General features: G+C 49.2%; 1 protein-coding gene across 5 annotated transcripts in view; it reads right to left on the reverse strand.

Annotated features, from left to right (window-relative positions):
- PHACTR2 (phosphatase and actin regulator 2) overlaps nucleotides 1–27,807 on the reverse strand; it is a 193,091-nt gene continuing 165,284 nt past the window's right edge. For all 5 annotated transcript variants that reach the window (XM_037844364.1, XM_037844363.1, XM_037844362.1 and 2 more), the window contains 3 exons: nucleotides 27,484–27,621; nucleotides 17,676–17,752; nucleotides 1–6,230 (listed from right to left, as the gene is read on the reverse strand). In XM_037844364.1, the coding sequence (XP_037700292.1) occupies nucleotides 6,215–6,230; nucleotides 17,676–17,752; nucleotides 27,484–27,621 (231 nt within the window). In that variant the 3' untranslated portion in view covers nucleotides 1–6,214. The remainder of the gene's footprint in view (nucleotides 6,231–17,675; nucleotides 17,753–27,483; nucleotides 27,622–27,807) is intronic.

The raw sequence follows: 27,807 nt of genomic DNA on the forward strand, positions 1-27,807 counted from the left end.
TGAGCATTTCCCAATGATTTTATTGAGGTAACTTTTCCCAACTTTATACATATATGCATTTACATATACTTAGGAAAGCTAAACCATGTTCTAAGGCACTTGGAATTGTGCACAGCAGAGTATCCCATGAGATTACACAACTAGATAGAGCAACAGTTTGCTTTTTTAAATAACACAAACACCAGCACTGAATAAAAAAGATAATACATAGTCTTTCTTTCCGGTTACAATAGTGGAATACATATACATGTGCGTATACTTGTAAATATTCAAACCCACATGTCTTAATACAGTACAGATTGAGAGCAACCACAAAAAAAAGGGAAACTGTCATGTTAATCAGCGAGTGGCTCCAGTTAGTTACACTCCCAGACTCCACGCTGTGAACACAGAGGATTAAATCCCCCGCCGGAAATCAGGAATCAATTAGTCTGATGATGGTCACAGCTTGCCATTCTTGTCACCTGAACCAAAGCTTGAAATAACAAAAGAATGCATAGAGTGCTTTGCTTAAAAATTAATGTTATGTAGGAAACAAAGGACTGCTTTGTAGTAAATCTGATGAAATCGGTACAGAATGTTTGGAACACGTTGGCACATTTCTAAGCCACAGAAGAGATATTGAAGAAATAAAAATAAAAGCTAGTGCCTGTATTTTAGGTGAAGAAAGTGGTTTGACCCTGGATCCACTCTGATGTTTCCCAAATGCTAGTTGGCATTGCAGTGGTGACTTCTCAAGGTAGAGATGTGCTAAGTGATGTAACAGCACAAATATAACAAAGGCATCTGATAAGGAAAAGCCCCCAAACTGGCAAGTGGCACAAGACATCGGCAATTTAACATTCTACAAAATTGACCTGAGGTGGGACGGCACTTTGCCTCTTTTACTCCCGTCGATATATTCTTAAAAAAAAAAAAAAAAACAACAAAAAAAAACCACCTGCCATTTAAAAAGATACAAATTCGTAAGCACCATCAAAAATTTCACAATACAACCAACTTTCTGGACTCTGAGTTGCTCTGCCTCGGAAAAATATTTAGAGATTTTAATATTTAAAAAAATTATGGTGGCTAAATTAATTCTATTAGCCACAATTCGTCCAAATACTTTCAAGACATATTTACCATTCAGCTTTGGCAACGAAAAGCAAGAAAGGGGTAAGTACGCGTGTGTATGGTTGGTACAGATGAATGTAGCGCCCTCCAGCTGTGCGGCCGCCATGGAGGGTGTGAGCGGGCAGGTAAGCACAGGTAACCCACCTGTCCTTCTTGACGCAGTAGCCACACAGTGGGGAGCTGCAGCCTTTGCACGTGGCTCAAAGGCGTCTCTGGGAGGGCACCCGGGTGACTGTCATGGAGCCCAGTGATTTCCACAGACCCCCGGTTTTAGGTGTTTGTTAGCGGTCGTGTTTGTGGTGAAGTTGTGCAAAAATCAGCATGTGCTGCCAAGAACTGGGACTAACGGTGTGGTGCTGACATGAGATTGTGAGGCCAAAATCAAAGTAAATGTCTGCTTCCTGCAGACCCTCTTCTGAGTGTGTTTGGGGACTGGGCTGTGTCACTACAGCCATGGGGAGGGGGCACCAGAGCTGCCCAGGCCCCTCCCTGGAGAACTGGCAACATAAAGCTGCCTTGAAGCAGAAGGTTGAAAAATGAAGGTGGGGAGACCACTCAGGGCCCAAAGAAATGCAAGGCAGCAAAGATGTTCCGGGACAGGCCCTTCTGCCTGGGTGTCCGCAAATAGCAAGAGGGCAATGGGGGTGAGGGATCCTGCTCCCCCCAGGAAGGCACCAGGACATGGGGGAGGCTGCTGCTTTGGCTTCGGCGGTGGCTGGGGATGCCACAGCGTGTAGCCTGCAGGGGCCTGGAGCACGAACGATTTTGCCAGGCTCGGGCCAGCTCCGGGCTCCGCTCAGCTACGAACGCCCGGCGGGAAAAGCAGCCCCATGGGGCTCTGCTCTCATGCTCAGCTGCGCTGGCCCAGCATTAGCTGAAACGGACCCCCCCTTTCCAAAGGTTTGGCTGAGGTGGGGACAGCTGCCACAGGATCCTCCGACACTTTGCCAGAAGTCTTGCCACCTGTACAATGGGATTTCTTAACTGGGGATGATGGTGTTTTGAAACGAAGCAGCGAGTGGGCTGGCTGGCTAGAAATCCCACTGGTGGTCTGTATCTGCACACAGAGCTGAAGCTTAGTGACTGCAAGAAGTAAAGGTGACGTGAGAAGGAGAATGTTTGGGGTACGCTCCTTTGGTGCCCCTGTGCCCAGGCCTGAGGCTCCTTTCTAAACCCGGGTTGGGACTGTCTGGGGCCCCAGACGGAAAGGCGAGCCTATTCATTGAGGACACCTTTGCCCTCTGAGACACATCTGGGTTCCGGAAGCTCCTTCTGCCTTGTCACGTAAAAAAATGTGATCTGCCCCTGCAGTAAATAGGGAGCAAGTAGATCCATGGTGGGAGATTGGCCAATTCAGGAGGCCAAGAAACGGCTCCGCAAATAAATGTTTTCCAAAAGGTTCTTCGGTGCTTTCAGCATACTCTCATGACATGAAGAAATCAGTTCTGGTCTCAAAGTACAAACTCTGAGCAGTAGGTCAGGCCTAACAATTCAGCTGGAATTTAGGAATTCTTCATCTACCACACTGCTGAGAAGGGCATAAAGTTACGTATCTTGTAACAGTTTGATTCCAGATCACGTACTCTGAGGAAGATTTCTTACACTGTAAAAGTTTACTGCTGGGACCACTTAAAAAATAATTAATAGACTGAACAAATTTCTGAGCAAGAAAGGAAGAAAAGAAAGCTTCCATTATTTAAGTGTGGACGTTCTACGTGGCAGGCGAGGCTGCTGTTTTCTGTGGCGACTACAGTATGTTAGGGCTCATTTCTGACAACTGTGTCTGTCTGACTCCATTAGATATAAACAAAATGCCTGTTCTGTGCCACATGCACCATATTAGGAGGTGCAGTGTGAAGTCAGAGTCTTCTCATTGAAGTATAAGCGATACATTTCTTTCAAGTGCCAATGCAATGCTGAATTCATTGCAGGGTATGAAACCAGACTTCCGGATTTTTAGGGACTTAGCTCTCATTTTAAAGATCTGTTGACTTTTGAGAGGTATATTCAATCACTCTACTTCCTAAAATGTACTCTCAATTAGGTTTCCAAAGTTCCCATGAATGGAACACATTTCCTGACATTACAAGAAAGGTAAGTGATCTACAATCATGGTGCTGATAAAGGACACGGAAAGGCTGCCTGAGAGTCAGTTTCTCTGGGTAAATGTGTTTGCTTTCCTTCATTTAAAATACCCAATTAAATTAAAATACCCAAAATGGCTCTCTGAGTATTACAGTTTTCATTTAAATACTTTAAGGAATCAACATAAACAATGTCAAACATACCAAAATGCAAGAAATTTCACATCCTCCTTAAATTCATGCTGACTGCCAGAGAACTCATTTTGTCGGCTCGAGCCGGTGCAGCACCCCCCTCCTGCCCTGGCAGTGATGCTCTCTCCCTCCATGTTATTAAAAGTCAAGGGTTGCTTTGCTTTTTTGTAGTCTATTGCATTCTTTCCTGTCTGGGACCTGTCTGGAGCAGAGCTTGTTTGCTTCCCTAATCGCATCTTGGGGGCTCGGGAAAGCCCATCTGCTTCTGCCCCATCAGCCCGACGTAGAGGAAAAACCCGGAGCTGTGTCCAGACAGCGACAGAGGGACCCAGTTCACACGCGGTTCGTGTCGTTCCAGAACTGGGGCGCAGGGTCAGCTTCACAAAGGCAGATGGGGAGCACAGATTCTGACTTTAAAATTAATGACTAAAATAGAGCTCTGTTTTGCAAAATACAGCTCAGCTCATCATCCTTTAATTCTTTCCAGAGCTTTTTATGTAAAGACTCACTCTAATGAAATAATTGGTGGTTCCAGTTACTCAAATATTAGGCTATCAGTGGCTAATATTTTAGACTTTTAAACTTCTCTCTATGCTTGTCAATTAGTATTAAAAAGAAATTGTGGGCAGCCACTAACGCTGACAAGTCTTGCAAGGAAAACAACATACTGATATGCTGGACTTTCGCTTTTGTCCTGGGTACCCCTTGCCGTTGGAAATAAGCCACTGACTATATATTGGGGAAAACTGTCCCTCTTATCAACCAAATAGAGACTTCCTATAACAAGTATCTGGAGTGAAAAAAATGGTGATAATATCTTAGATTTACCATTTATAGAGAGGCTTTGTGAATAGAAATCAAAACTGTTTGAGATTTTAAGTATAAAAAATAAAAAGAAACATATTCCTTAGTATTTTTCACAAGACATGAACATGATAATAAAATAATACATAAGGAAAAGGATGACTTTGGCCAAAAATTAAATCAATGTTAATTTCTGTGACAGGATATAAACATTATAAAATGGACAAAACTTTTCTCAAAGCAAAAATGTGTCTTATGATAGTAATGAAATAACACAGCGAAGACCCTGGGTTTCTGCTAATACCCTTAGTGGAGGTTATTTTTCTCAGTTAAAATGGTCCCGACCTTTTCCAACAAGCCAGCTGGTTCAGCTAATTTTTTTTTTTTAACCCAAATCATCCAATTTTAAGTAGTTCTTCAAAATATCAATAAATGACAGGACATAATTTTATCTGCTAGAATGAACACTTATTTTGGGACTACAACCTAAAACTAAATCTTCCAGGTTATGAACCAGAAACATTCTAGAAAATTCTAATCCTATCTCTGAGAATAAAATAAACTCTCTTCAGATCTTGTCTTCTTCTTGTACACTTCACGTGTTTTAATAGAAGGGGCACAAAATAAGTGTGAACAAAAAACTAAGTGCAAGGTAGGAGTCCTAACACTGAAAGGAATAAAGGTTGGACTTACTTTATGGGTGAGCATATGTATTTGGGAGAGAAGTTATCCTGTGCCTGGGACCCCATAGAAAAGAGCTAGGAGGACAGGGGTGCGTGCAGTGTAGACAGCACTGACCACCGGCTCATAAGGAACCCGCCCAGGATGCAATCTGCAGATTCTAAGTACAAGATGAAGTTTTCCACACAAACAACGTAGCAGAAATTTTCTGTATTCTTCTAAGTCTTTGGGTATTTTTAAAAATCTATGTGCTTCTTTATTTTAAAATAGCAGCAATTCAACTTAATGCAGCACTGAGAAAAAGAAGTCGTCCTTATCATTCCCACTCAGGACTCAGCACATTGAAACTGGCTTAAGTTTTACCTTTGGATTTGGAGTTTTAAACGGTGCCGTGATTGCTGATAGCCGCTCCCTTGGCTCAAGTGTGTTGGTCACTACTTTGGCAATAACCAAGTAAAAGACCAAAAGGTTTATTTCTAAAGCTTGCTACAGTTTTATAGGGCCACGTTACATCTGGCTTTATCCCGAGTCCTGCTTTGACTGGAGAAGGCTGTACACTAGGTGAGGGGTACAAAAAAATGCCAGGTGTGTACAGCTGTGCTACATAAAGCATGCAACAAAACGGGGGAGCATGCCTGTGAGGACTCAATAGAAGGCTCCCACCTGGAAGAGAAAGATGCATGAAAACACCCAAGACTTATTTCTGGCAACTGGGTTCACTGGCACAACATAAATTAATGGGATTATATTGGACCAAAACAACAGTGAAGTGAAAACAGTCTTCTGGACCAGGTCTCTAAGAAATCCAGGTTGGGTGATCAGATCCCAAAATCTTAGTAAGTTCTCAGCTACCCGATGCCTACTTCAAAAATACGTTTATGCTTCAATTTCTCGTCTTCATTAACATAATGAAATACTTTGATTCTGATTTCCGACTCCCTCCCCCGCCACTGCCTGCCCAGCCATAATTCCACCCCCCACTTTCCTTTGACTCGCTCTACAACATTTGGCGTTCCAGTAGCTGGGAGCCGGCGATTGTCTTCTTTCTGCTCATCTTCCTGGGTGGACACCCCGATGATGAATGGCTCTTGTAGCCACAGGGTCCCTTGGCAGGGGCACACGGCTGGCCAGCAGGGGTGGGTGCGCCCGTCCCTTGGCCCGTGGCCCCACTGGGCACCAGGCAAAAGCGTTTTCCAACAAAGCCAAGCCTCACCCCTCCTTTCCCCCAAGGTAAACGGAAACGCACACTTTCACAGCCAGTGCAGTATCCGGCATTCAGGAAGTGGTGCTTCCCCCGGCGAGGATCAGTCGACGCTGCCAAGAGGTCTCGCGTGTCACTAGGGACGATGGAACCTGAAATGAGAGAGAGCGACCTGAGGGTCTGTGGCAGGGAAGCACGACTGAAGTCAGTGAACCGAATGAGGCCTGTGTAACCCTGCGTTAACGGATGTAACTGAACTGCTGGAAAGCAGGACCGCTCCTAGACAAACGGGGTCACAGAGCCATGGATACCTGTGCTGGTTTGGATATATTATGTCCCGCCAAAAGCCATATTCTTTGATGCAATCTTGTGGGGCAGATGTATTAGTGTTGATTAGATTGGAATCTTTTGAGTGTTTCCATGGAGATGTGACTCAATCAACCATGAGTGAAACGTTTGATCGGATAATTTCCATGGAGGTGTTACCCCACCCATTCAGGGTGGGTGTTAATTGGATCACTGGAGTCATATAAAGGAGTTCACAGACAGAAAGACCTCAGAGCAACTGAGAGTGACATTTTGAAGAGGAGCTGCAGCTAAGAGAGGACAAAACACCCAAGAGCAACATTTTGGAGAACACCATTTTGAAACGCAATCTGGGAGCAAGCGGACACCAGCCACGTGCCTTCCCAGCTAATAGAGGTTTTCTGGACACCATTGGCCATCCTCCAGTGAAGGTACCCGATTGTTGATGCCTTACCTTGGACACTTCATGGCCTCAAGACTGTAACTTTGTAATCAAATAAACCCCCTTTATAAAGCCAATCCATTTCCGGTGTTTTGCAAAAGGACAGCATTAGCAAACCAGAACAATACCCAAGACACAACCTGACCCTCATAAAGCAGTGTGAGATGTTTCCTCAAGGATCGGGTGGTGCCTGGCTGGTCGTTATAAAAGAAAACACCAACAGATGGTCACTATTCCATTAGCTTCAGCCTCTCCCCACCATCTGCTGATGACTCCAAGTCTACTGCCTATACCTAAATTAATGGCACCTGCTGGGCACATCCCCAGGGCATGGAAAGAACATCGAGAACTACACAGGAGACCTCTTCTTACAAGCCTGCCCCTGCCCTCCTTTCTGTCTCATTTAATGCTTTATATTTCCAAGTACCTCAGGTGTGCCACTCTTCTCCTCCTTCCCTCTCCGTGCCCCACTGGTCACCAAGTCCCACCCGATGGCTGATGACCTGACTTGATGGGAGCCCTCGCTGTCTTTGACGGCTGGACAGCTGGCCAGCCCCCGCTGAGTCCCCCAGACCATGGCTGCACACACAGCCCCCGCCTCGGCCTTCCAGCTCCTTCTTCATTTCCAAGGCCAAGGTCAAAAGCCATTGTCTCCACAAAGCCTTGTCCGACCCACTTCTTGAGCCCCTTTCTCTTTCGTGTGTGATTCCACATTGCATGCTACTCCGTTTCACATTTCCTTCTGTCCTGTTTTGGCGTTGAACGGGTTAGACGCGGGGTCACCTCAGTGGGCCTGCGTGGCCCTGCCCCAGCTCTCTCCACCACTTCCGTGTTCCTCACCCTCCTTATAAAATACGGGTCCCCCATTCCAGTCCTCGGCTAAAACGTCTCATAGCTCCCCATCCCCCAAAATTCCTTACAACAGCAACTGGGCCCTTTGAGGAAGGGGCCCCCTTCCCAGCTGTGCCTCCGCCACGCCTCCCGCTACTCCGTTCCAGTCCTTTTCCCCAAGGACCACACACGTCTGTGCTCGCACGCTCCTCCCTGCAGTGTCCTTTCCTGCTTCTCCACCTTGGGGGGTCTGACTCTGCAGGCAGGCCCCAGACCCCTCCACCCCACCTCGAGAGGACGCACCCTCACTTTCTCTGCTGTGTCCCCCACACACCGTGTTTACAACTTTCCTTTACACAACCTTCCTCTGGGTGTGCCGAGGAAAGGCCTCTGTACACACACATGGGAGGCAACCCTGGCACACGCAGCAGGCAGTAAACGTCCCGTGTGGAGCTGGAGCACCAGGGGGTGAACAATGAAAGATGCGAGCACACACGAGGCAGGCCCGTGGTCAGCTGGTCACCTGGGCAGCTGAGTGGCAGGGACAGGGGCTTCATTACACTCCTTCCGTAAGCTTGAAATTTTCCAAGTTAAAAGTAAAATAAAAATAGTCTATGTTCCAGCTTTCCAGAACTGGCGAACATGCGACTAAAGCAGAAACGTGTCCGCTTTGAGTTCACTTCTTCACTCTAGCCCTGACCCCAACCTGGGGCCGTACATGATTCAAACATCGTTTCCGGCTCAGGCCCTTTGCACCAGCTCATCCCCCCTCCCCACCACCAAGTGTGCTGATGGCGCCTCCTTGTCATTTAAGTCACAGAACAAGTTTTATTTCCTCAAGAGACCCCTTTCTGGCCATCCCACCTGGGCCCTCCCCCAGCACCCTGCTAGCTTTCTTCACAGCACTTTGCCCCTTCTGAAATCACATGTATTTGTTTGCTTGGTAGTGGCTTTTCCCCCCGACTGGGACATAACCTGTGGGCAGTGTGGCTCCCTGACTCGTGCCCCACGGTCCCAGGGGCCGAGAGTCTGGCTCTGCTAAGTGCTAGAGTAAGAGCAGCTGCTGCAAAGGAGCTGAATGTGCACACGCCGGGGCTGCTGCGAGGGGGAGGTAACGCCATCAACGAGAGATTCCAGCACCTCAAGACCATACGACCCCCCAAATTAACTTCAGTTAGATACATACTCCTCTACGGTAACCCATCCAAGAGCGCACTCCAAAATGCTTTGTAGGAAGAGTCACCTAAAACTAAAGAATAAAAGGAAATCCTATAAAAAGATTCCAAAACAGAAACAGGAAGCCTCTTAAATCAAACTCTGTTATTAAAATGTTAAAGAGAGGCAGATGGGAATGCCTGCTGGAGCTGATGGGTGTTGACCACGTACGTGCCTGGCCCAAGTCTGAGGGCTGGACAGAGCCCACCTCAGGGGTCCTCACGCCCCCTGGCCACGTTCCCGAACCACCTTTTCACAGAGAGGAGGGCAGCGGGCCCCACCTGGGGTCAAGCCCCCGTCCCCTTCTGCATGTTCATTCCAAGGGGCCTGGGGTGCTCTGAGGGGTGGCCAGCTGGGTTTCTACCCACACCCCTTACTTTCCATCAGTTTTAACCACTGACAAATCCTGTTCTACACCCCAGGCTTTTCCCCACAGGGGACCAGGGGGGAAGGGGCTTGGCCCAAACTCACCGCTGCCCCCAGGAAGCCCGCACGGCTGTCCTGGGAACGAGGATGCGGAGGCATCCCTTGGAGCAGGACACGGGGGCTGGGGCCCAGGGAGCCGGTGGCCCAGGGCCAGACCTCCGGCCCCACAGGGCCCTCCACGCCGCGCTCTCAGGCCCCCGCTCAGACCCCGTGGACACTCAGCCTCTCCCGGGCCGGACACAGCCCCCGACATCCCTCTCACCCGTTCTGTGTGCACCTGCCACGTGGCTCTGCGGTCCCTCTGCCCCTCGGTCCTGCGTGGGGCTGAAGAAGGCCAACTATGGCTGGGGTGGGCCAGAGGGAGAAGCCAGTGGGCCAAAGGGACGAGGTTCTGAGCCTGGTTACCTGGAAAGGGGCTTGCTTTCACTTTCCAGAAATTAGCCAGGGCGCTCTCAGGATTTTGTCTTGTTTTTCCCTCCAGATTCCACTTGCCCATGGATCCTGCCAGACACCAAGTCCTGGGGTGGGCACAGCAAGGGAAGCTCCCACCATAGCCTGAGGCCCGGGGAAGATGCACTCGGTACTGTGGACGCAGCAGGAGGTGACAAAGGCAGCGGCGGCGATGCAACCACTCTGCACAGGGAGCGCCCGGACGCGGGGGGAGCACACGTTCTCCTGCACCCCCCACCCGGGGAGGACTCGCAGCCCCTGAAGCACGCACCTGACCTTCAAGCTCAGCCCTGACATTTTACGGCTAGAGGTACTGACAATGCAAATTACTCTTAAATTTCTTACTCCGCAGTGGTTTGCATTAACGCTAGAGAAGGAGAGGCCAGTGTCACCTCCAGAGAAGCTTCTCTGTCTGACACAATGACAGCTTTGGCCCGAGGCTACGAGCAACAAATAGGCTGGCTGCGGTGCCCTGAGGACGCGGGAGCTCTGCATCCAGCTCTTCTCGGGAAAGTCCTGAAACTCAAATGCCAACTTCTCTATATTTTCTTCTGTTTTAAAAACTGTAATTCAGTTTTCTTAATCTTCCTACTGTTTTCCTAACCCTACTGTTTTCTTAATCTTCCTACTGTTGAGAGGGAGGGAATGAGGGAAAAGCTATTTTTAAGTCATGGAATTCAGGTAAGAATTTTAAATGCAAAGGAACTTGGGAAAAGTCTACCTTGATCACTCTTCAAAAAATATTAATCTGAAAGGGGAATTGTTAGGTTGTACATATGGTAATAGAATAACATTTAAAAAAATCCATGAAACTGTATTATTCGAAAAGTGAACTGTAAGTTAAACCATGGACTATAGTTAATGGCACAGTGATAAAAACATGCTTTCATCAGGTAACAAATGTACCACGCCAATGCAAGTTACTTGTAATGGGGGGTATCTGGGGATCTTGTATTTTATGCATGATTACTCTGTAAACTCACAACTTCTCTAATTAAAAAAAAATGGGTCCTCCATCACATAATTTTAAAAAAATTTACTCATCTTTCTGAAAAGTCATTCAAGTAATTGTGGGAGCCCTGGGCCCAGGGCCTTTTCTAAGGGCCTTGAAGACTGCACACAGCAGCTTGCGTGACCTAGGACAGTTAAGGTTTGACCTGCTCTCCTTGTAAAATCAGGAGCTAAATGTAATCTATACCCAAGAAACTACCTCCTCCCTGAGACTCCCTGAGATACTGTCATCTACAAGATAATCTATAATCCTCTCCTCCTCCCTGTTGACTACAATCAATCCATCCTTACATCACAAGACACCCCCACCCATACCCACTTGAATGTCTTGGTCCTAACCCTTATAAACCACTCTCTGCACCCCCAGCTTTTGCAGAGTATCTTCACGTTGCGCTCTGAACCCGTCACCATTCAGAGCAGCTCCTGAATCCATTCAGAAAAGCTCTTAAATCCAGGGCAATGTGACCCACTTCCCACCCTGTTGGTAAGCCCCATAAGCTCATGTCTCAGAACACGTCCGGTGCTTTCTTTAGTCCTTTGGCTGCAAAAGCCCCTCGGGCCGTGACAATAATATAAAATTATTCACAAATGCAAAACATCACCTTCCTCCATTTCGCTGTTAGTTACATACACAAATCCCGAATAGCGCATATTTAAGAGAGTGGCCTTGTCATACCCCACACTCACGATGCACGAAGGGGCAGGTTCCCTGTGGCTGCCCACCCGGGCCCTCCCCCCGTCCCTCCGAGGCTGCCGGCCAGGGGTCAACGCGGGCGCCTGAGGCAGCGTGTGGCGTCTGTTCGGTTTGTGCCCAGGAAGAAGGCCGAGGGAGCACCCAGGGGCGAGAGCAGCACTGCAGGCAGCTGCTCTGTCCTCGCGGGAGGCCCCGTTCGGGGTTGCTGCAAGCCCACCCGGACTCCTGCCAGGTGACACCTTGGTCGGCATGTCCAGGAGCTGAGTGACCAGCTCACAATCTCCGTAAGGCCACAGAGGACAACTGTACCCCGAGGGCCTATAATGGGGGGCTTGCTTTAAATATTTATATAATAGCAGCACAAAGTAGAGCACCCCCTCTAAAATAAAACCACCATGTGTTTTTTATGTTGTTTCCTGCTGTTTTTCCTAAGCATTCAATTTTAAACAAAATACAACCATTGCTCTACATATTTCCTCAGTATCATAACGTTTCCACTTAATATTATACCAGTGATCTCTTGACACCCATTTTAACTCTAAGACCTTTGATTCAATGATCCCATAAGTCCTTGATTATATTCTTTAATATGACAAGCAAATAATTTATGGGCTATTAAATTATGTATATGAAAATATTGTGTACACTCTAAAAATGTAATTTAACATTTGAATAACAAAATTTGAAGTTTATTAAAAGTAATATTTTCCCTTGATTATAAATCTGATAGCTATTAACACTTTAAAAAGTTTGGAAAACAAAAATATCAAGAAAAAGACTAAAATCACCTGTAATCTTTCCTCTCAGCTGTAACCATTTTGCAGCTTAGTTTTGAAGTAAGATTGTCCTTTCCTACAATCTGACTTGGGGGTTAGAGAAGGATTTTGAAGTTTAGAAACCCCATTTGCTACGGGAGGGAAGGGTGCTCCTGTCCATTAGGCCCCATGGAATGATGGGTCGCACCCCCGACGGACTTTGGCGTTGGAGGGTGGGCTGGGTGGGCAGTCGTCAAGGGCTCGGCGTGCACCCAGTGAGCACAATGTTGGCAGGCGCCAGGCACAGCTGGGTGACCCTCAGCTGCGGGACCACTCACCTTGGCCCTGTGGCCCAGCCCTGGAATGTACCCCATTCCCAGAGCCACCTGGAAAATGCAGGGGAAGCCGCGGGGGTTAGATGGCAGCATGCTCGCCCTCCCACTCCAACGCCTCCCCGGAGGTACCCCACACTGGGGGTGCCGGGCGTCACTGTGGATAACCACGCTGGCTTCCGTCAGAGAAAGCCGCCACGACGAGCCCTCGTTTGTGGGAAGGAGGTGTAGGGGATGCACCCTTTAAATGCATTCTTATGGTTCAAAAATGCAAAGATTCAGGAAGGTGAGTTGTAATAAGCCCCCTCCCACACCTGCCCCAGAGGCACCCCATCCGGTCAGCTCTTGGTCCAGCCCTCCAGGGGCCCAGAGGCCCAGGAGACTGTCTCTGTCCATTGCTAACCTCTCCCTGTGGGAAAGATGATTTCTGGAAAAAGAGGGGCCGTGCAGAGGAGTCCGGGCTGCTTCAACCTGTCCACCCAGCACCCCAGATCTGCAAGGAGGCAGGAGATCGAAGTTTTGGGGGAAGGCTTCCTTGGCAGGGGAGGCCCTGCCTGGGGCTGCAGGAGCACAGCGGCTCTCCGTCTGGTTGTTCTAATGGAATCTTGTCATCAGCAATTTTCCAGATGCAGACATTATCATACTTTTGTATTATTTTGGTTATAAACAGTATTTACCACCACTTTTTCCTCTTAGATACTGAAAACAATTTTAAAATCAGAAGCATGATTTCTAAAATGTCTCAGAGCCAAGATAGTTCCCGGTTGGAATGTACCTCTCATGATGAAACAGAAATTAATGGGAAAAGAGCAGTGCACATGGGCTTTACTGCCAAGTTATTAAGAATACTTAAATGAGACATATTTATCTTAGTGATATGAATATTTTATTTTTCCTCATCTGGAAAGATGTTTTAAAGAGTGTTAATCGATATATTTTTGGATAACTTTTAAAGTTTACCCTTGATACCAGCTTAACAACAACAAAAAACTTGTAATTTCCCCCTGAAATGCAGTTCATATCTATTTACATCTATTAATACTTACCTAAATAATCAAGATACCAATAGACTATTTTGTGGAACACACAAGCATATTATAAATTTCCTCTAGATGAATAAATACAGAAAAACAGCCAATAGATTTTTGAAGGTGAAACAAATGCCCCATCAGGTATAAACACAGACTACAAATCTATTCTAACGAAATGGCACGGCCTGGCGCAGAGACAGACAGCAGCTCACAAGAATGTGATAAAGAATTCAGCACTGACCCATATGCATATCAGCACAAGAATTTCGCATCCAGGGGGAAATAAAGGGTGCTGGGACTGTGGATATAGGAAAAATAAAGTAGATTACTCTGTTGCTTCAGACACACAATTAAATGCCCAACAGATAAATGATCTAAGTGTTAAAAGAAACAGTTGAAGATAATGGTTTTATAATCTTGGCATGGGAAGCCCTTCCTACATAACAAACAAAACACTGAAGCCAAAAATACACAGATTCGAATACACAGAAATTTAAATAAAAGACCGTAAACAAAGTTAAAAGGTTATCAACAAATTTGGGGGAAATATTGGTGACATATAACAAAGTGCTGAGGTCCTTAATATATGAGGAGCTTTACTAATCTACATGAAAAAGACAAACCACCCAAAAGAAAATTGGCCAAAAGTTTTGAACAAGCTAATCAAAGAATAAATGTATAATAAAACGGTCAATAAAAATATGAACAATTTAAAAGATACATAAAGATACAAAAGGATACCCAACTTCACAGAAATCAGCAAAATGGGATATCATTGTTCACTCTTTAGGATAAAGACCCCTCGCCTCCTAAAAACTGTGCTGGTGAGGGTGAGTGGACTTGGAAAACTCATAAATTCTAGGGAAGAGTGGAAAGTGAGGGCCACCTGGGGAAGACAACAGAAAGGCGTCTTTAAAAATGTAAAAGAGAAAGACTTGTTGGCCCAACACATTCTCCCGTGGGGCTCTACCAGGAAACACTGGATTCTCCCGTGGGACTTTACCAGGAAACGCTGGAATTCTCCTGTGGGATTCAACCAGGAAACACTGGAATTTTCCCGTGGGCCAGGAACACCGGAATTCTCCCATGGGACTCTACCACGGAAACACTGGAATTCTCCCGTGGGACTCTACCAGGAAACACTGGAATTCTTCCGTGGAGCTCTACCAGGGAACACCGGAATTCTCCTGTGGGGCTCTACCAGGAAACACCGGAATTCTCCCATGGGACTCTACCACGGAAACACTGGAATTCTCCCGTGGGACTCTACCAGGAAACACTGGAATTCTCCCGTGGAGCTCTACCAGGAAACACCGGAATTCTCCCGTGGGGCTCTACCAGGAAACACCGGAATTCTCCCGTGGGGCTCTGCCAGGAAACACTGGAGTGTGAGCAGAGGGATGATGCTCATGGAAGGCCGTACCACGTTGCTTCAGTGATAAAGGAAACTCCAAACACCTCCATTGAGATAGACATGATCTCTGACGATGATCTGTGTTAAATAATTTATGGCACATGATCTAGAAAATGCCCTAGAGCCATTCAAAGGCGTGCGTATCCTGCTAAAATGGAAGGATTTCCAGCTGCTGGCTCTATGTTGCAGCGTGTGCAGGGATGCACGTGTAAGGACATGCTCATTGTATACATGCATGTTTGTACATACAAAGAAAAACATCCAGAAGGATCCACACCAAACTATCACCGGTGGCTATGGTACAAATGGGAACGAGGTTGGGGAAGGGGTGAAGGGGGTTTTATTTTCATTCCATAGATTTTTGCACTGTTGGAATGATTAATTAGAATATATATTTTTATACTTAAAAATGCATACATAAAAAAAAATGACCCTTACTTCTGTCTGCACCCTAATTCTATTTCACTTGTTCACAGACTACGACAAAAGAGAAATAATAATTTTCAGTGTAAATGTTTATTTCTAATAAAATGAGAACATCACCAAAATGCATGGTTTTTTATATGACTTCTCTAAAAATTATTTTAGAATTTGTTCTTTATGTCCCACAACTGAATAAAGATAGCGTGATCAGAAGCTGTGATTTCTAGGGAAACCAGGTGAAGTCCTCTCTCCTGAGTAGAGAGCTGGGCTGATGAAGCCACGGCAGCTCAGGGAGGAAGTCGCCCCCCGGCCCCGCGCCAGCTCCGGCACCAGCTCCTGGCCAGGCCCAGCCACCGTGCGCCCAGCTTTCCTGGGGTGCAGCCACGGAGGCACACTCCAGCAAGAGATTTCCTGGACCCCAAAAGAGGAATGGGGTGTCCAGGACTAGACTTGTGTTATGGGGTGAACTGTGTCCCCCAAAAGAGGGGCCCAGGCCCAGCCCTACCCGTGAGCGTGACCTCATGTAGAAAGGGGTCTCTGAAGATGTGATCAGCTAAGGTGCAGCTGACTGGATGAGGATGTCCCTGGTCCACCAGGTCTGGTGCCGTCTAAGGTTTGGACACAGGCACCGGGTAGGGGCCGGGTGGGGATGGAGACAGGATGGGAGGGTGCAGCCGCAAGCCAAGGGGCACCGAGGCCGGCAGAACGGGAAGGGGCCACGGAGGGCCATCCCTGCTGGTTCCGAAGGAGGTGGCCTGTGACACCTCCACTCCAGACTTCCAGCCTCCCGAGCTCTGGGATAGTCAATGCCTGTGGTTTAAAGCCCCCAGCATGTGGGGGTTTGCTACAGCTGCCCCCGGAAGACAGTATATGATACGGGCGTATTCTTGGTTCACGAGTGGCTTGTGGAATCCCACCCTCAAACAGGGGAGAATTGCACTCATCTAGGATGTCTCAGTTAAAAACAACTACAGGCTATGGGAGGAAATAATGCATGAAAGAAACTGCCCCGAGAGAAAGAGGTTCCCTCTGCATGGAAGAATGGGCACAGGGCAGGGGCTGTGGTCACTTGGACACCTGTGAACGTCTGGGGAGGGTCTGACTGTGACTCGCCGAGGCATGACGGCCCCTCCTTCACCAGGCGTGCTCCCCAGCATGGAGCACCCCCATGGAGAGGGGCCGCGGCAGACCCAGAGCGTCCTGATGCACGGTGGCCCTACAGAGTGTGTTCCCAGCGTAAACATCAGCATTTGTCTTCAAGAGACCCCTGTGGCCTTCTGCCCTAGTTCACAGCTTTACAATTCTTAAAATTTGATTTTCTCGGAAATTTTGGGAGCACAACTGCTCACTAGAGCAAAGCATGTAGACCCTTAAGCAAGCAGTAAACAGAAGGTCAGAGCACAACGGGGCCACCAAGGTCCCTGGGGACGTCACCAGCCCGGGAGGCTGTGGGCCCGGGGGAAAGGCGGGAGGAGCTCCGTGGTGTAGAGGCCGGGACACGCTGGGCTCCCACTCTGTTACGTCTTTTGGGAACCGAGTTCCCGTCCTCTCCGAGGCCTGTGTCCGGGGACCTGGAGCAGACCCATATAAGCCCACACAGGCTCGGCCAACAACTGTTCTGGGCATTAGACTTCGACCGAGTCTGTTTCAGAGGACAAAAATGGTGCGGACGCTTGCCTTTTGGCCCCAAAAGTGAAACGAAGCACAGAGGGAAAGAATCAAAACACAACCCCTTGGAATGATTCAGATCTCTATGAAGAAAAAAAGGGGACATTTTAGGTTGCATCTATGTTACTAGAATAAAGAATTACAAAAGAAACGTAGGACAGTACAACACAGTGAACCGTAAAGGGAACCATGGACTGGAGCTAACGTACAATTACACTAACATCCCCTCGTCAATCCCAGCAGAGGCGCGGCACGAACGCCAAGTGCTAGTAACGGGGAGGGCGTGTGTGGGAACTCTGTGTTTCGTGCATGATTTTTCTGTAAACCTACAACTTCTTTAACAAAAAATACATCTATTCTTTTATAAAAGATAAAAGATTAAATTTTCAAAATTCTTAGGATGATTAGTTTTTGTGATCTTAAAGAACACTGAATTCATCATGAAATCCTAGAAGTCATGATCTTATCTAGACCTATCGTTACATACCACAGCCGCGTGGAATATTGGGATATCAGTAAAAGCAAGCAGGGATGCAGGTGCCAGAGGCAGAAATTCTTCGTTAGATGGTTTTAGGCTCAATTGAATTTTGTCTATGTACCTTGTAAACTGCCGACTCTCTTCATGAACTTCCATTTCTGTGCTTTTAAATTCATTGAGTTCTTTCCTGATTGCGGCCTAAACAGGGGGAAAGAGAGAAACAGAATTGTGCCTTAGGCCATGGGTCTGCTCGGTGGGGGTGGAGCTGCGGGGGCCCGAATTACACCCCCCACGAGGACATGGTCAAGTCCAGCCGCTGGCCCGGGGGTGGGGACTCATTTGCCACTAGGAGCTTTGAAGATCCTGTTTGGATGGGGCCACGCTGCATCGGGGCGGGCCTTGGTCCACATGACTGAAGTCCTTGAGCAGAGGGAATCCAGGGGCAGTCAGTCAGGGGGAGCCAGGGACGAGAGAGCGCGCCATGCGATGGGGACGCATCTACAAGCCAAGGAACCCTGAGAACCAGAGAGCGCACCATGCAATGTAGACACAACTACAAGCCAAGAAACCCTGAGAACCAGAGAGCTCACCATGCGATAGAGATGCATCTACAAGCCAAGGAACCCTGAGAACCAGAGAGCTCACCATGCGATGGAGATGCATCTACAAGCCAAGGAACCCTGAGAACAAGAGAGCTCGCCATGCGATGGAGACGCATCTACAAGCCAAGGAACCCTGAGAACAAGAAAGCTCGCCATGCAATGGAGAAACATCTACAAGCCAAGGAACCCTGAGAACCAGAGAGTGCGCCATGCGATGGAGACACATCTACAAGCCAAGGAACCCTGAGAACCAGAGAGCGCGCCATGCGATGGAGAAACATCTACAAGCCAAGGAACCCTGAGAACCAGAGATCACGCCATGCGACAGAGACGCATCTACAAGCCAAGGAACCCTGAGAACAAGAGAGTGCGCCATGCGATGGAGACGCATCTACAAGCCAAGGAACCCTGAGAACCAGAGAGTGCACCATGCGATGGAGAAGCATCTACAAGCCAAGGAACCCTGAGAACCAGAGAGCACGCCATGCGATGGAGATGCATCTACAAGCCAAGGAACCCTGAGAACCAGACAGTGCATCATGCGATGGAGACGCAACTACAAGCCAAGGAACCCTGAGAACAAGAGAGCTCGCCATGCGGTGGAGAAACATCTACAAGCCAAGGAACCCTGAGAACCAGAGGGCGCGCCATGTGATGGGGACGCATCTACAAGCCAAGGAACCCGAGGGCTGCAGCCAGCCAGCACCCGACACTGCAAACTCTGGGAGAGAGCACGGCCTGGCAACACCTTGACTCGGGACTTCCAGCTTCTGAAACCATGAGATAATAAATTCCCGTTGTTTACATCAACCAGAGGGTGGTACCTGTCGTAGCAGCCCTGGCAAACTAAGACAGGAACAGGCACTCCTAAGAAACATCTTGCAGGCAGCAAGGGATTCCCAGTTTCTCCCGGACAATGGCGTGGTCAATGGAATTCCGTCCTGTACCCAACCAGACCAGGGGAGACCCCAAGAGTCACTGGCAAGGCAGGAAGGAAGGGGACTTTGCCAAACGCACCCTGGGGCCTGGTCAGTGGGTCTCACAGGGCACACCCCACCCGTGGTGACCACACGGAAACTACAAGTCACAAGAGTTCCTGAGAATCAACACCACCTTCCTCTGAACGCTCTGCATTTCGTGCCTCCCACAGCCTCGTGGCTTCGACGAGGTGCTGCAGAGCTACTGAGGCAGCAGCTGCCAGTTACGCTTTCACACTGGAAGGTCAGACAAAGAGAAGGTAAAACAGCCAGCACAGCACTTAATGCTACTCAAGGAGAACACCAAACAGGACGCATTTCTATTTTAAGAAAACACAAGCCACGCCACACCAATCTGGGTGGTCTTAGAGATGAGTATGTGATTCAGGTTAAAAAGCTGAGATAGTCAGCAAAGTATTAACATTAGGTGTCTGTTGACAAGAGAGGCAGGATCATGGATGTGTTTTGGTTTCAACCTTTTGCTCATCGTTGACTACAAAGAACCTTTTACTCATGGAAAACACGTACTGATGAAAACACCCCCATAACCTCCATGCGAAACAGATTCTTCAGTCAAAACAGAGAACGATGATACAAACCACAGAGAAGTGCCTTCACTGAGCGACAAGAAAATCTACTTTGTGGTGGGAAAATGATGAATTTTAGAAAAGGGAAAAGAGAGGAGGCAGCCCCGAGGGCCCGCTGGCTTCCTCCCATCCCCAGCATTACACAATATCCCCACTTCTCCTCCCTCCCTTCCCAGCACTCCTTTCAGTGTTTCCACATTTCAGTTAGACCCTGTGGTCCCAGGCGGTCTCCCCAGATACATCCCTCAGCCCCTGAGGTCTCCTTGGGGACCCGTGGCCGGGAAGAGTCGCAATGATTCCTGCTACCCACTTTGGGAAGGAAGCAGCAAGCAGGGAGATGTCCGAGGCTGCAGCCCACGAGACACGTGTACAGTTTGTCTCAGTCCCAACGATGACAAGGACGTGCTGCTCCCCAGAAACACGGATACCTCCTACTAGGAGCAGAATTGCCATTGGCAATCAACAGCCATCGAAAGCCCTTCCTTGAAAGGAGGTATTTTAGTTTGGATACTGGCAGGGAGGCGCATCTCTACGTTCATTTCCAGTTTCTCCTCCTAACTGAGCCGCCAGTAGCGGAAGTGAGAAGTGGGAAACCAGCAGCCAGAAGGCACGGATTCCAGTCTTGGCTAAGCCGTGCAAGGTGGTGCATCCTCCAGCAGCCACTTTATTCACTCCAAAACCTCAGTCTTCCCATCTGAAAAGTGGGGATGAAAATTCCCCACACTGTTGAGATTCAAGAGCATATTTGAAAAAGTTTTGCACACTGTAAAGTCTTCGATAAACTGTCATTTAATTGTTCAAAATACAAATTAAAATTTAGTTTGTGATTGTGACTTGTGATTTTTTTCCTTTTTATTTCTAGAGAATCTACTATGTGCAGGAAGGTGATGTCACTGAAGGGGGCTCAAAATAAGGCAAAGTCCTTATTTGGAAAACATAAGAAATGGATAGGTTAGTACAATTTAAGTCAATTAAGTGGTGTCACATGAGTTACACAAACAGAAACGATGGAAGCAGAGGGGCCTCAGAGAAGGGGTCCCTGAGCTGGTTTTTAGGACGTGCTGGGTGGGAAGGTCCCTGACTCTGCAGAACAGGAATGAGAAGTTAGAACCAAATGAAGGTCCCAGCCCGGGAGGCAGACTCAAGCAGATTGGGACTACAGGGCAAATGGAGGAGAGCAGGAGAGACAAAGGCTGGAGAGGATGGTGGGGACAAATGGTTGAGAGCTTTGATAAAACCGAACTAAAATTTAAAATAATAATCCAGACTTCAGACCAAAAGCGCTGCTTCATGTACAGTAGCTGTGCATATTCCACATTAAAACACATTACATTTCACATCTCTAGGATAGGTAGGGGTGCCCAGGGTTGATCTATTTGTGACAGATCACCCTTCCAAAGACGGCCACAAAGAATCATGTACAGGAGCTGGTTCATGTCACCACAAGAGCTGAACATTAACGTTTCAGGAATATTGCAAACTCATTGTTAAATATAGCTGTGGCTGAATTTATATAAAATTACAATCAAATAAATTACTTTAAAAACAAAGGCACCAGGAGGCTCCCGCAGTGATGGAACTGCTCTGTATTGTGAGTGTGGTGGTTTATGAAAATTGCATGAAACTCCAAAACCACTCGATGGGCAAAGAAGAGTCTTTTCAACAAACGGTGCTGGGACGCCTGGATGTCCACATGCACATTGGTCAAGCTGGACCCCTACCTCACACCACACACAAAAACTTCTCAAAATGTAATGGCTAAAGCTGTAAAATTTTTAGAAGGAAACACGGGGCAAATCTTCACAATCTTGGGTGAGGCAAAGTCTTAGATATACAACCAAAAGCATAAGCAAAAAGAAAAAAGATAGATAAATTAGGCATCATCACAGCTAAAAACTTTGATGTTTCAAAGGACACCATCAAGAAAGTGAGAACGCTATGAAAGTGAAAAGAAAGGGAAAGAGAATGGGAGGAAAGTTTTGCAAACCTTGTATCTGATAAAGGCTTAGTAGCCAGAATATGTAAAAAAGTCTTGCCACTGGTGGGAGTGACTGCTGACGGGCAATGAGGTTTCTTTCTGGGATGATGAATATGTCTACACTTTGTACCTGCTGCAATTTTTACGCATTTATCTACCCACTGACCTGCCTTTCTGGAGTTCAGCATTTGAGGATCAAGACAGTGCAAACAGTGGAGGCGGCAAGGTGTATCATCTGAGGCTGGCTTCAGCAACACCTCCAGCCCGCACACCAGCCTGCTGTCCGGCCTTGCCACCCCCTGTCCAGAAGTGGGGCACATCCCCCTCCCTTGAGTGTGGGGGGCTCACGACTTGCCTGTACCTGAGAGAATGTGGTGCAGGTGTGGCTGAGTACCCCCAAGCTGGGCCAGAAAAGGCCACGATGCTGTTATCTGGCTCTCTGGGGGAAGGTGGCCGCCAGGTAAAAAGCCAGACAGGTCCGAGGCCACCGTGCAGGGGGACCACGTGTTGGTGCTCTGGTGGACGGTCCCAGCTGAGCCCAGCCCTGGAGCCACCCCCACCTGGCCCCAGAAATGTGGGTGAAACCATCTCAGACCCTCCAGAGCAGCCCATCCACTGGCTGAATGACAAGTGACGTCAGCCAACCTCATGACAGGCAGAAGAACTGGCCGGCTGAGCCCTGACCAAACTCCCCACCTGCAGAACCCATACAGCATAAACGGTTTTGGGGCAGTTCATTGCACAGAAATAGCATATGGAGCAGGGTCAACTGGAGCCACAGCGAGGGGGGCCAAGCCCACGACCGCAAGGACAGGACTGAAGGGAGCATGATAGAGCGTTCCTTCCACAACAACACACCCTCTGCTGAAAAACGAGCATGCCGAGCAAAACGTTAAAAATCACCTTAAAATATCCTGAACAGCTAACAAGAGAGTTAAAAATAATCCACTCTGGCAAAAATATGAGTGCATGAAGATGAAGCCCCAAGATGTGAGGAAGGCAGAGCTCGGGCTGGCCGGTGCCTTAGGGTGCTGGCTGAATCTGGAAGAGCCGAGCAGGGATTTCCCCTGCCTGGTGGGTCCCCCAGGACCAGAGACAAACTGCCACCCGGTGGGAAGCTCAGCAAACACCCCTCCCTCCACCAAGTGCAGCCCAAGCGGCGATGAAGGCTGCACGTGGCTCCGGGGAGGGGCCCGTGACGAAACCAGAAGGCGGACGTGCACCTCGAGTTCACAGCACCAAGGCGGTTCGGGAATACCGGAGTCTGAGACTCCAGTTTTAAGTAATATTTGACAAAACAGACTTTTCAACTAAACGCCCCTCCCGAGAAAGAGTCTCATAATAAAGGTTTCATCAGAAAATGTCACTATTTTAAACTTCCATGCATCCAATGGCACGACTGCAAAATATACGAAGCAAAAATTCACAGATTATAAGGGGAAAGAAATAAGGGCAAAAATGCACACATTTACAAAGAGAAAGAAAACAGTCCACAAACCTAATGGAGGACTCAACACACCTCGTTTTGGTACCTGAATATCAGGAAGACAAAAAATGAGTAAGGACACAGAGATGTCATCAAACAAGCGTGAGCTCACAGATATATTGAGAACACTCCCGCCTAAAACTGCAGACACATCATTTTCAAGGATGCAGGAGACGTTTATAGTTAACGACCCCACACTTTAAAAATGCCAACACTTAAGGCCACACACTAGACCATTTAAATGAGATCCTGTTGGGGTGGGGGCCCCCAGGAGACTCCAACGTGTGACCGAGGCTGACAAAGAGGATCCTCTCGAGCTTCCAAAGCTTATGTTCGAGAACAACGAAGACTGAAATTTAACAATCTACAGAGTTCATCCTGAGTTAGAGAAGAACCACCAAAACAACAATAAAAACACCACCACCACCAACAGCAACAACAACAACCAAACGAAGAAATCAAGAGGAAGAAGATAACAGAGCAAGTCAAGGCACAGAAAACACACATATGAGAGATGTAATCAGCAAAGGTAAAACATACCTTGTACTTTCCCCTAAAACCAATTCCAGATAAATTAAGAATTTAAATGTGAAGAGGAAACAATACAACTTGTAGAAGAAAATATAGGAGAATATACTTGTGTTCTTGTATGGGAAGACTGTTTTGAAAGAAACAATCACAAACCAGAAAGGAAAACTGCTGTATTAAAACTAAGGGCCTTTCTTTAGACTGACAAGTCTTAGACCAGGAGGTGTCCCGTCTCCTATGCTTGCCGGGCAACATGAAGAGCACTGACAAATCAGCAAGGAACTGACAACCCAAAGGAACAGGGCACAGGGGCACCCAGCAGACACCCGCGGCCCCACCCCGTGAGGACGCCGGAGGGGGAAAGCGGCTGCTCCACACCCACGAGGCCGCCAGTGAAAACGAGCAAAACAAGGAGCCTGACCACGAAATGCCGGTGAGGACGTGGCCGTGGACAGTCTGCGCTCTGCGGGCGGGGGTACCTGGTACCTGCCGGCAGCACCTGGCGCAGGTGAACATCCACCTACCCCAAGACCAGGCAATTCCACCACAAGGAACACAGGCTGGGGAAGCCTCGGACAGGTGCCCCGGACGACACGGACGAGAACCTCCCTAGGGAGTCCGCTCCTAAAGCCGACAGCTGGAGACGCAGGGGGTCCCCAGCGGAGGGAAGCCTCACGTCGTGGTTATCCCAACCGTGAAACCAGTGCATTTCCACGGGACAGCAGGAGCGGCAGATCCTTCGGTGGGGGGGGAAGGACGCTGTGCGATGCCAACGAGGCGAGGCCCCCAACCCCCTCCGGCCGGTCCCCAGCGTCCAGCTGAGCGCATGGCCGAGACCGCTCGGTGGCCTCCCTGCCCAGGACCCTCTGGCAGCACCCTCTCCCCTTCCCTGCCCTCCTGCATGGCCGTCCCTCGTCCGCGTCCCTTCTGCACCCCCTCCTCGCTGCTCGGCAGCAGGGGCCCGACGCCCACAGAGGGAGAGGCGGGGGTCCTCCGTGGGTGCCTTTCTCAGCCCTGACTCTGTCCCCTGCTCTTCTTACCTGCTCCGCTGCTGTTCTTATTCTTTATTAGCTGTGAAATATATTACACGCAGCAAAGAATGCAAAACAAACGTGCAGTTTAAATAATGAAGGCAATGCCCGTCTTACTAATCCGACCACCCCATGGAGAACTTTACTAGACCCTTCCTCATACCTGCCGAGGCCCCCAGAGCCCCCCAATTGCACCCACCTGCCTTCCTCAGGAGAGACCCACCCCTGACCTTTGTGTAAATCATACCCCCCCCTCACCAATAGTTTAACCACCAGCATGTATGCCCTGGACGATAAAAGTATCTTTCTTTGTTTCCTTGGGGGGTGGCAGGGGTCTCCCTCCGTCCACCGCCAGCTGGGGAGGCTCTGGGCTCTGAGGGCATCTCTGGAGAGCCTCCTGCCCTGCTGGCCCCAGGACTCGCAGCGGCCACTGACTGCGTCTGTGGACATGGCCCTGTCTTCTGACCAGAACATGAGCCCCTCAAGTCAGGCCCCGCGTCTGGGAACCAGGGGGCTCGGAGCTGGGCCCCCCAGAGGTAACCGTGGGCGTGAGAAGAGCCACCCCAGGGCCGCCCGGGCAGCTCCCGGTGACACAGGCCTTGAGGCCGTGTGGAGGACCTGAGCCCCCCGGCTCCTCTGCCCCTCCCTGCTCCCCTCAGTCCCCCGCCTCAGGAGGCACCCCAAAGCCCCCTCCTTGGCCTCAGCTGCTGCCCCCTCCCCAGGGTGCCCGTGGCTGCCGCGCTGTCAGCTCGGGCTTTATCACTGAGGACTTGGCCTCTCCCTTTCTTTCAGCCCCTTCCTCAGAGCCTACGAGATAGCTCAGCCATGTGTCTATAACACATCGATATCTATACCTCACCCTCACTGCCTCTTCCCACTTCCCAGATCCACCCCCAGGCACCACGCCGGCCTCACAGCTGCCCCGGGGAGCCAGAGTTCTGGGTTTGAGTGTCACACCCACCCATCGCTCATAAGACCCCTCCAGCCCTGCTGACACATGACCCTCCTCCCTGACCCCAGCCAACCCCGGCTGCGGGGCCACTGCTATCGCCTCTTTGCTCTCCCCGCAGGGTGTCTTCTCAAGGGGCCTCTTCCCAAACACGGGCCTCGGGTGCTCCTCAGCCCCTTCCCCTCCACCCCACCCCTTCCGGATCCCACTCCTTCCTAGGGCCTCCTCTACTTGTGAGTGGATGATCTCTGAACCCGGAGTCTTCAGTATGTGCATGGCACACAGCAGGCGCGTCACAGAATGAAGCCTCTGTACGAAGGGTCAGCACTTGTTATTTAAAAAACGGAAAATAACAGGCGTTGGCGAGGATGGGGAGAAACTGGAGCCTCGTGCGCTGCTGGCAGGAACTTAAAGTGCAGACGCAGTGGAAGGCAGTTTGGGGTTCCTCAGCAAGCCAAGCAGAAGCGCCAGAGGCTGGATCCCCCCCCCCCACCCCGGTGCAGACCCAGAGCGCCGAGAGCAGGGCCAGGCGGAGGCTGGCACCCATGTCCACAGCAGCATCACTCGTAGCGGCCACAGGTGGAGGCAGCCCACTGTCCAGAGACAGACGAGTGTACAGAAAAACCCAATGTGGCCTTGCCAGACAACAGGTTACTCAGCCATAAAAAGGAATGGAGTTCTGATGCATGCAACAACGTGGAGAACCTTGAAGACATCATGCTGAGTGAAATAAGCCAGGCACAAAAGGATGAATGTTGTATGATTCCCCTTGCATGAAATCTCTAGAATAGGCAAATTCGTAGAGACAGAAAGCAGATTGATTACAGGTTACCAGGCCCTGGGGGGGGGGGGGTAGTCAATGCTTCAATGTTTAAGCTGTAGAATTCCTATTTGGGGGGATAAAAACCTTTGGTAATGGATGAAGTGACTGTAGCACAACACTGGGAATGTAATTAATGCCACTGAGTTGCACACTTAAAAATGGTAAACTGGCAAATTTCATGTGTATACCACATGTTACCAAAATAATTTTTTTCTTAAGTGTCAGCACACAGTGTGAATACCTAGTTCTAGCATTGAGACTAAGTGTAGTCTTATGCTTAGAGACAAAAATTAGAAATCATCATTTGAGATATCTGGATAGTCCTCAAGTAGAGAATCTGAGGACAAATGTTCGGCATAAACCTCTGACTGTGGAACCACAGTGCTTGAGAGATGGCAACATTTCTCTGTGTTTCAGAACTTGTGCAGAGATATAGATGAGGGGCTGGTAAACCACAGGCCACGGGCCACAGCAGGCCCTCGCCTGTCGTCGTGAATAATGTTTTTGGAACACGGCCGCAGCCATTCGTTTCCCGTCTGTGGCTGCCCTCACGCTACCAGGGCCTGGCTGAGCAGCTGCGACAAAGGCCCACAAGGCCTAAAATATCTACTTGCAGGCCCTTCACAGAGAAAGTGGGCCAGACTTGATAGAGATCCACTCCCTTTCCACTGGTTACATCCCCCTTCAGTTTTTCGGTTGTCCGGGTTGTATTTTCCAGGTGAGGATAACCATGGCCGTGGGAAAGTCTGCCCACCCAGGCTTCAAGGCAGCAGGTTCCTGGAACTCACGTCTTTGGGACTTAGTTGAAAGAACAACACCGAGATGCTGAATATATCCCTACATGGAGTCAACAGTCCCCGGCAGAAAATTGTGGGGACATTTGGGAAGATGTAGCCTCCTGGGTGAGGGGAGCTGTAGGGGAACTGTGCTTTCGGGGGCAGAGACGGGACAGACGCCGCGGGCCTTGCCTTGTCCGCCGGGGTGAGCCGCACCCAGGGCTTGTCCGCCCGACGGTCGTACTCGGGGGAGTCCGTGACCTCCACGTACTCGTTAAACCGCAGGATCCGCCGGGCTTGCAGCTCCGCCACCGTGGGCCTCAGGCTGAGCTGCCGGAGGGAGGGGAGAGGGGAGAGGGCACTCAGCAGATCACCCCAGGCTCGGGGCGACAGCTGTCAGCGTGCAGAGAACATGTCAACTTCACGGCCAGGTAAGGTCACTTTCAGGAATCAAAAAAACCAGGCAGCGGCCCCGTGGGGCCGTCTGTGGGGGACGGGGAGGCAGCGCGCCCCAGT

Source organism: Choloepus didactylus, chromosome 7 (assembly GCF_015220235.1).
Source record: "Choloepus didactylus isolate mChoDid1 chromosome 7, mChoDid1.pri, whole genome shotgun sequence".
NCBI classification, from domain to species: Eukaryota; Metazoa; Chordata; class Mammalia; order Pilosa; family Megalonychidae; genus Choloepus; species Choloepus didactylus.